General features: G+C 35.9%; 1 protein-coding gene across 1 annotated transcript; it reads right to left on the bottom strand.

Moving 5' to 3' along the window:
• Positions 1–6724: 6724 nt before the first annotated feature.
• LOC121416687 lies at positions 6725–8632 on the bottom strand. The gene has a single exon (XM_041610156.1). It carries the CDS (start codon positions 8630–8632, stop codon positions 6824–6826), a length of 1809 nt encoding a protein of 602 aa, XP_041466090.1. The 3' UTR covers positions 6725–6823.
• Between the last annotated feature and the right edge of the window lie 1201 nt (positions 8633–9833).

Below are 9833 nucleotides of genomic sequence, written 5' to 3'. Positions count from 1 at the left end.
TATAACCATTGCACTCTCCCCTCTCACTCTGCTCCCTTACACACACACACTCTCTCAAATCAATCATCTCTTTCTCTCTGTATAACCATTGCACTCTCCCCTCTCACTCTGCTCCCTTACACACACACACACTCTCAAATCAATCATCTTTATCTCACAAGCTATCTCTTTCTCTCTGTATAACCATTGCACTCTCCCCTCTCACTCTGCTCCCTTACACACACACTCTCTCAAATCAATCATCTCTTTCTCTCTGTATAACCATTGCACTCTCCCCTCTCACTCTGCTCCCTTACACACACACACACTCTCAAATCAATCATCTCTTTCTCTCTGTATAACCATTGCACTCTCCCCTCTCACTCTGCTCCCTTACACACACACACACACACACACACACTCTCAAATCAATCATCTCTTTCTCTCTGTATAACCATTGCACTCTCCCCTCTCACTCTGCTCCCTTACACACACACACACACTCTCTCAAATCAATCATCTCTTTCTCTCTGTATAACCATTGCACTCTCCCCTCTCACTCTGCTCCCTTACACACACACACACTTCTCTCAAATCAATCATCTCTTTCTCTCTGTATAACCATTGCACTCTCCCCTCTCACTCTGCTCCCTTACACACACACTCTCTCTCAAATCAATCATCTCTTTCTCTCTGTATAACCATTGCACTCTCCCCTCTCACTCTGCTCCCTTACACACACACACACTCTCTCAAATCAATCATCTCTTTCTCTCTGTATAACCATTGCACTCTCCCCTCTCACTCTGCTCCCTTACACACACACACACTCTCAAATCAATCATCTTTATCTCACAAGCTATCTCTTTCTCTCTGTATAACCATTGCACTCTCCCCTCTCACTCTGCTCCCTTACACACACACACTCTCTCAAATCAATCATCTCTTTCTCTCTGTATAACCATTGCACTCTCCCCTCTCACTCTGCTCCCTTACACACACACACACACTCTCAAATCAATCATCTCTTTCTCTCTGTATAACCATTGCACTCTCCCCTCTCACTCTGCTCCCTTACACACACACACACACTCTCAAATCAATCATCTCTTTCTCTCTGTATAACCCTTGCACTCTTTTTTTTTTTTTTTTCATATTGTTTTATTCTGATTCCATGAACAAAAATATATAACATTTCAAATTAACATTTCAAAACACATAATATTTTACATTTCATATTTGGACATTTTTCACTAACTTAATACCAGCATAAATCATATATAACTTAAAGGAGAAACAATGAAATCAGTTATAAAAAATTCTGGTTGGATCATTGTGATTATTCTAACCAATTATGTACGTGATCTTGTTATGCCATGGCAATTTTACGATCGACTGTAAACTTTTGTGAAACGGTGACTAAACTGGGTTTTCCCAATACGTTTCTGGTGCTCAACAATAACAACTTTTTGCTCCCCTTTCACTCTGCTCCCTTACACACACACACACACACACTCTCAAATCAATCATCTCTTTCTCTCTGTATAACCATTGCACTCTCCCCTCTCACTCTGCTCCCTTACACACACACACACTCTCAAATCAATCATCTCTTTCTCTCTGTATAACCATTGCACTCTCCCCTCTCACTCTGCTCCCTTACACACACACACTCTCTCTCAAATCAATCATCTCTTTCTCTCTGTATAACCATTGCACTCTCCCCTCTCACTCTGCTCCCTTACACACACACACACTCAATCGTCTTTAACAAACTATCTCTTTCTCTCTGTTTAATCAATGCACTAGCTCTCTCTCTGCTTCTTTGCACCCCTCTCATCAATAACCAACCTCAGTGTCTTGTAACATAATGAAATAAAACTCTTACGACCAGTCATATCACATTGCAGTAAATGTTGTGCGTGATATTGATTGCTTTCACATAAAACAAATAACATATATCTCAGTCAAAATGTTAACATGAATCCGATCAGTGTAGTTTTATTTTTCACAAGCGTTCACAAGTCTCCATATATTATTGAACAAATCAAACGAGATTTAATGTATGTCTGCATTCAATAATAAAGAAGTGATTTAACAACAGAGTCCAATATACAACATCGACGATCAGCGGCCTCGTAACACACAAATTTAGGATCAATTTCTCATTGTAAGTTTTGATTCTGATTAGTTCATTGTGATTTTCAACTATGATCGTGTTACGCCATGGCATTTTTACGATTAACTGTAAACTTTTGTGAAACGCTGACTAAACTGGGTATTCCCAATCCGATTTTCGTGCTCAACAATAACAACCTTTTTGCTTCCAATTATTGTTCGAAATCAGCTTGCTGAAAATGTACACTGACAAAAGAGAAGAGACTGTTATTTATGCCAAACATTCCCCACAAAAATATTTTTCACGCAAACGAGTCAAAGTGCAATAGAAAATTTCACCAAAAAATAAAAGAGAAAGATCCCACTGATGTCATGTTGCTTCTACACAACACCAAAAATTAACATGAAACATATCAACTTAAGAGGCGGAAATACATTAAGTAAAAGAACTACTCATATGTTGTGGTTTCCATTACCAGCTACTAAAAAACACAACTTTATAAGCTTGAATAAATTTCATAATTTATGATTCATGATGAATAAATATACCTCATTTTAATTACAACTTATATCATATCAAGGAATAGTAACATTAAGATCATGCACATATCTTCCAAAACGTATATTATTGTTTTTTTCTTGAAACATAGGGCATGGCAGTCATTTCGAAAACATCATTAACTCATCATTATTATTTTGATATATCATGGTCAACATTATATTGATAAGTCTCTCAAATTAAAGATAAATTAAATAAGGATCGTTGGTGTAAACATTGATTTTACTAGAAATCTGTAAAAATGAGATCATTAGTACATGTATTTTCAAAGATATACCATAAGACAACGCATAGAACTGAAATTTTTAGAAATCAGTATTTTGCTGAAACCAACATTCTTATCATTTTCCACTGTTAATCTACACAACGCCTATAGACTGACCAATGAGGTCTCTACACTATATTTTGAAGATGAAAGAGTTTCAAAATTACATAGGATCTTTTTTCCAATTATCAACACATTAAACGCAATCATTATGAATTTTCACAAATTGATAGATTACGAGGTTATTCATAATATCATATCACAGAATATATACGTACAAACTAACACCATATTAATAAGCTTATTACACCAATTCGAAAACAAGTATATACATATAAACATATTAAGTGCAATTTGATGATAAGTGCCTAATTGTTCTATATACACTATATAACATGCAATCAATATCAGTATCCTTTATACAATTATCTTTTGTCTATTAAAGCTAGGTATTATAAAGTTATTTGCTATATGTATTATAATATCAACTCAATTCTATATTGACCCTTCTTACGAATAACAAATTATTATACTAGTCATTGTATTCTGGACCGTCGTCTACACCACTGTCATTAACATTACCATCATTGTCATCATTATCACCATCATGAGCAGTATGGTATGAGGAATATGAAGAATAAGATAGGCCTAATGTTCTAAGAACAGTCACTTAAGTCCCATGTATCATAGCAATGCACAAATTTCCAAAAATATATGTATATGTTGTGTATAAAAAAAATGAACTACTTTTCAGTTCGATTTAGCTATGGAACCATCAATCAAAGACAAACTCTTATCATCATAATAATCATCATCATCATCACCATCATCATCATCATTATCATCATCATCATCATCATCACCACCACCATCATTATCATCATCATAATTACCATCACCACCATTATCATCCTCATGAACGACCAGTCATATTATGGCTATAATTTTTCTCCTGGCGGTGGGTACGTAATATCATTTGTTCACTTCTCTCGTCCAGCGCTTATAGATTTTGCTTCCTAATGAACATCGTGTTGAACAATACACGCAAGTTTAACCCTCTCAATATCAGGTTTTACAAACTTCATTGACTTACTGCACATCAACAAAACTATATATCATGAGGCACGGGCGTAAATGACAGGGTATGGGGGGATACATCTCCAATTGTGAAGAGGGGGATGACATGCACAATCATCTCCCCTTTTCAAGACAGAAAAAATAATCAATAGATGGATACTACTGTTAATGCGTGGACTCACCTTTAAATGCGGTTAAAGTGCTTAAATTTGCCTAATTTTGGATTCTGAAAAAATGATTTTTTTTCGCGCAGTGGCTCCACTCCCGCGTTCAATCTGATCTGACAAGACTTTGGCCATTACAAATCCCTACGTTTAGCATATAGTAAATATCCTCTGCATAATGAGAGTAATACGTCCCCTTGTATTCAATGTGTGTGACACCATTGGCTAATGAATATGGTTATTACTTTGATCATAAACCAATCAAAACATTATTTATCATGTGGTGGTTGTGGTGGTTGGGGTGTCAGACTATCATTGCATCTTTGTGGAAGAGAGGAAAATATAGGTATACTCTATACTTCGAGAGTTAAGAGAAACGATGAGTTACTAATGGCATTGACCAAATCAATGCCGTTAATTAAACACAGAGGCAAGTTAGGACAGCAAAATTTCCCTCACACTTTGCAATTTCATCAGTTTATAGAAACTTTAATTGATTCCACAAAAATTGTTGAACATTTCAAATATGAATTCTGTTGCAAATTTTGAATATTGCATCACCTCTCAATATAATCTTAGCTTATTAAAAATCTTTCCTTTCTGCAATATTGTTATCGCATTTCATCACCTATTTGGAAGTTAATCTTGTGGCTTGTGATGACTTATAATCATTTCATAAGCACCCTTAATCCCGATAATGATGATTGCCTTTTTCATTCTCACCTCACCTCTAACCAGTCAGCCCATGAGTTTTCATTGAATAGAATATGGACTGTTTGATACTTATTTGCTCTCTTTATTTCTTTCCTTTTCTTCTGTAGTTCTGTAATTTATTGCTAATTAACCTTCATCATCCTCTGAAATAATATTCACATCATTTTAAACGACTGAAGCAACTTTTCAAGGCTAGCAAAATGCGCCCATTCTATTACATACCCCTAGATGATTTGGTCATCATTTCGTCTTACGACTATCCAAAATTATATCTATCCCTCGCTTCGCTTGGTCGCATATTGATATTTGCTCTAATTCATTTATTTATAACCTAGCAAATCCTTTTCAACAAAGCTATCTAACGAATTCATTATATGTCTTTAGTAATATATATATTTAAAGTATATACACAGTTATACACTGCCCGTGATGTGATAATTACATCCCAGTCTTGAAAGAGTTTTTTTGACAAAACTTGGTCTTCCAAATACTCGCTCGCATAACTAGATTAAATGTACACCATTACCATGATTACTTTACATCAATAAAAAAACCCCGTTAAAGTCCTTAACTCCAAGATGGTAGCATTATGTACATAGACATATACCCCCGTATACATAGCTTTTAAAGGTGTCCCCATTTTGCTTGAATTTTCAGATCAGTATATTGCTATCACCCCCCCCCCCCCCCCCATTGCTCGAATCGAATTTACCCCAGTGTTATAAGGGGAATGATGTCTAATGCTGAAACATAATCTACCCATTTTCCCTGTCCCGTCATATCCCTATATCTTTCCTTCTCTCCTATCTCTTTATGTTCAACCTTCCTCATTCCCTTGGCTTTCCTACCCTCCGTTTCTCTCTTTCTCTCTCTCCCCTCTAAGCCTATCAGGCATGTCTTCCGCCTTTATTATTTCAGTATCACATCATGTTTATTCTAAATATATCAATACCGTCCAACAACTGCAATTTCGTGAAACTTTAAGATTATTATAGGAGGGAAGATAAGTGAAAATGGTAAAATGAGATGCAGCATCAGTAAATTTCTATGCATTTTATAATGGATCAATAATAAATGAATCTGAATTTTTGTCCAAGCATTGGAACTTGGCTTGCCAATTTCACTTTATATCACCACGTTTACTATTTTTTTTTACTTTGTAACGTGTTGAATTCATTAAATATTGGTTGAAGCCTACTATTTCATGCAGCCACCCGGTTCATTGTTCGCAAAATAAAAGCCAAAAATTGCGATGATTTTTACATTGATTTTCCATCTTTTTGTTCGCTGATAGAAACATGAATGTTATTAGAATGACAGACGAAAGTCACGAAACAGATTATTTCAAACAGTGTCCGACAGCCCCCTTGGTATATACACGTATTTCTGGAAATAGGTTACACTTTTTTTCATGAACAAAATGCACATTCCTCGCTTCATGCGAAATTCCAGTCATATCAAGCGTGAATGATTCCAATTTATTTTGTTTTATATCTTTTCTTTATTTTTTTTAAATCTCATGAATCTTTTCCTAGTAAGTCCGCATGCCCATTCTAAACTGTTTTTTTTTCGGTCACCGTGTTCAGTTGAATCTGATCATTATCTGCCCCTCTATATCATGGTGTGTATGGCTATCTATCTTTTAAAAATGACACGGGAAAATAAGGAATTAGAAAATATGACATTATGAAATATGTCCTCGCATATAATAGATTCAACAAATGATATTGAGACCTATTTCCATATGAATGATATGTTCTTGGTTGCGGACCTATGAAAAAAAATGTTCATTTTCAACCGGGATGTTTAAAATAGATGAGATTTATTAGGCCTACAATTTAATAACATAATTGATGCAAATAATTCTCTAAAGATGGTATCACTGTGGTCATGGTATACAAAAATTGTCAAAGTTAATCCAATAATTGATCCCGATATATCATCATTCTATAGTGAGATTCTCTTTTCGAATACGAGAATACTATCTCCATCATAAGCAATTATTTTGCCTGATAATGAGATCATTACACGGGATTGAACAAGGTAAAGCACCCTATCACCCTCATCATTCAGTCTAGTTGTTAGAGGGAATGACGTCACTCTTCTCTTCTTCACTTCATTCCCACTCATCACCTGATCAATCATACACGTCTTGTACTCATCATCTGATGTCACGACGTAGAGGTCGTCTGTTATAGGATCAACACTGACATTCAAGATGACATCACTGTGGGGGATTTCCCTTTGACCACCCTGTCCGTCTATGATTAGTACTCTCTCACCACGAGGGGTAGGTTGAGCGATGATGTGACCTGATGATAGCACACCTCGCATCAGTACATCCTTTTTACATTTTATGGTATTCACGATCTTACTATCAGCTGGGTTGATGACGCATATCTGAGACTGATTCCACTCAGCAGCGATGATCATCCCATCACGGTCAACAGCTACATCCACCGATGAGCCATCGCGCGTTCTGTTTCTTGGTATTGTGATGTCATTGATGCGCATCCATTGTTTGTCGTACACACTGATGCATCCAGTCAAACTGCCTCCTGTACAGCCTTTACACCATCTACCGCACACTATCTTGTCATCATTCAGTAATGCACAGGAGACTACCAATGATGTATCAGTACCTGTTATCACTCTGTGGATGTGTTTAGTGTTCATATTCATTATGTATGTATGATGGTTATCTGACACCCAGTCAGTGATGATCACATTACATTCATCTAAGCAGCCAACAATAACTGGGTCTTTGATTTCATCTTTGACATTGATTGTATCACTAAGCATCCACTCGCCATCATACCCACCAATCCTACCATCATACTTCTCTCTCCCAACACCCTTCACAAACCTCACACCTGATATTCTATCAGTGATTTGTTTCACATCATTCTTATAAAGTGGTTTCTTTAGTTTATCACTCACTGACATGTTCACACTATGACCATCTTTAACAATGTTTTTATCGTCTTCTAGTACTGTATCTATGGTCTGTATTGCATTCTCTATTGTTTTTGTGTCATCCTGCAATGATTTCATCAACTCTCTGATCTTCCTATCCTTCTCTTTAACAATGTTATCAATGTCTCTATGAAGACCAATCTTCTTATTGTCCATGTGTCTTTGTCTAATCTGTGCATTTGTATGGATTAATTCAAGTTGTTTCTCTCTCTCTTCATTGTTCTTTCGAATCTTCTCATTAATCTTCATAATCTCTTCTTGAAGTACTTGATTCTGATCATCAAATTCTTGGTTGATTTTGTCAGCTTCCATCTTCTTGACTTTATCTGGATTGATTGCCTCCTTGATTATGGAATTAACTTTATCTTTCAAAGCTTGTAGATGGGTGTCTGTGTATTGCAAACATTGGTTCATTTCATCTTCACATAGAAGACATTTTTTCAATTTTTCCTTTGCCTTTTCGTTAAGAACCGTCAGCCTGCCCCTTATTTCTTTTATCGCATCATCTAAAGCTTGTGGTACGCAAGGATACCTGTGCCTTACTGAAGCGCACAAATGACACATTGGTTCGCCATGAGTTTTACAATACAATTTTACCTTTTCATCATGTTTATCGCAATAAAAATTGGGCCCATCCCTTTTAACTCTTGCGATGCATCCTTCTTTAGAGGCGCAGTCATCACAGAGTCTCTTCTTCTCCTCCACGTAGTACGTCACATCTGTGATTGATTGACAATCCTTTCCTTCAAATTGTTGGTCTTGGGTGAAGTTAGTTGCCATAGTGATAAGAGTAGTGATCTTCCCTTTTTAAAAAAAGGGAAGATAGATCGATGAAGAAAGGGGGGGAGAGAGAGAAATATAGAGAATGAGGGGAGGGAGGGAGGGAGAGGGAGAGAGAGAGGGGGGAGCAGATGGGGTGGTAAAGATTTATAAGGAGGGAGAGTTAGAGTGCAGGGGGAGAGAGAAAGCGTTCATTTTTAAACAGATAAATAGAGGTGATTTTAAGAAAGGTACGGGATGGGATAGAGGTGGAGAGAGGGAGACAGCGTAGCGGATAAAGAAAAAAAATAAGGAAACAGAAAGAATCAAAGAGAATGAGAGTAAGAATAGGAGAGAGAGAAAGATGAAAAGTTAGAGAGAGGGAGAGAAAGAGGGAGATGGAGAGAGAGAAATAATAAGTCATAGAAACAAATTTCCCCTTACGTTGCCAAATCCCTATTATTATCTTTTCTTAATCTTGAAATCTTCAAATTAACGATGACATAAATCACAAGAACAAATATTTCTGAATGTTATGATAAAATGAGAAAAAAAATATTTTCACAATGTGACATATTACCTGTTGTGGTAAGAGCTCTCTAAGATGCCATATTCATCAAATATTTGCCAAAGATGAAGTGGTTTCTAACGCAGCAGAAATTTGAAGGTGTACTCAAGGCTGAAAATGATATGAATTGAATAGAAAAAAATTATGTCAAACAATTATTACAATGAAAATAGGGAATAATAAAACCATGGAACCTTCCATACATGGCTTTGTAAATATATAATTATATTATAATATGTAAGATTACATTTTCTTAATTTGCTACTGGGAGACATATTACTCACGCACATACCATTAACTGCATATGATGAGTTTAGTTGCAAAATGGGTTAGGTCCACTTTTTTCCATTCCAAGAAAAACCATGTTTTTTTATTCCCACTCACTGCAATACTCTAATAAGAAACTAATTTGTCATGATGTACTCCCGGATGTACTACCCTATCATGTGAACATAAAATTGGGTATAAAATAAATTTACCTGTCTTCATCTTTTTTTTATATATTCTTTTCCAATATTATCATTGTGGACCTAACCCCTTTTAACAAAATGAGCTCTTCAGAATATTTTGTTTGCAAAATGGAATAGGTCCACTCCAAGAAAATCATATTTTTTTTTATTCTTCCATATTGCAATATTATTATGCGAAACTAAG

This window comes from Lytechinus variegatus, chromosome 6, assembly GCF_018143015.1.
Source record: "Lytechinus variegatus isolate NC3 chromosome 6, Lvar_3.0, whole genome shotgun sequence".
Taxonomy (NCBI): domain Eukaryota; kingdom Metazoa; phylum Echinodermata; class Echinoidea; order Temnopleuroida; family Toxopneustidae; genus Lytechinus; species Lytechinus variegatus.
The sequence above is the reverse complement of the archived record's forward strand: the minus strand, read 5'-3'. Positions and strand labels throughout refer to the sequence as shown.

What these genes read in the sequence shown, in the direction of transcription:
- LOC121416687 (XM_041610156.1), bottom strand. Translation starts at nt 8,632, where the DNA reads ATGGCAACTAACTTCACCCAAGACCAACAATTTGAAGGAAAGGATTGT.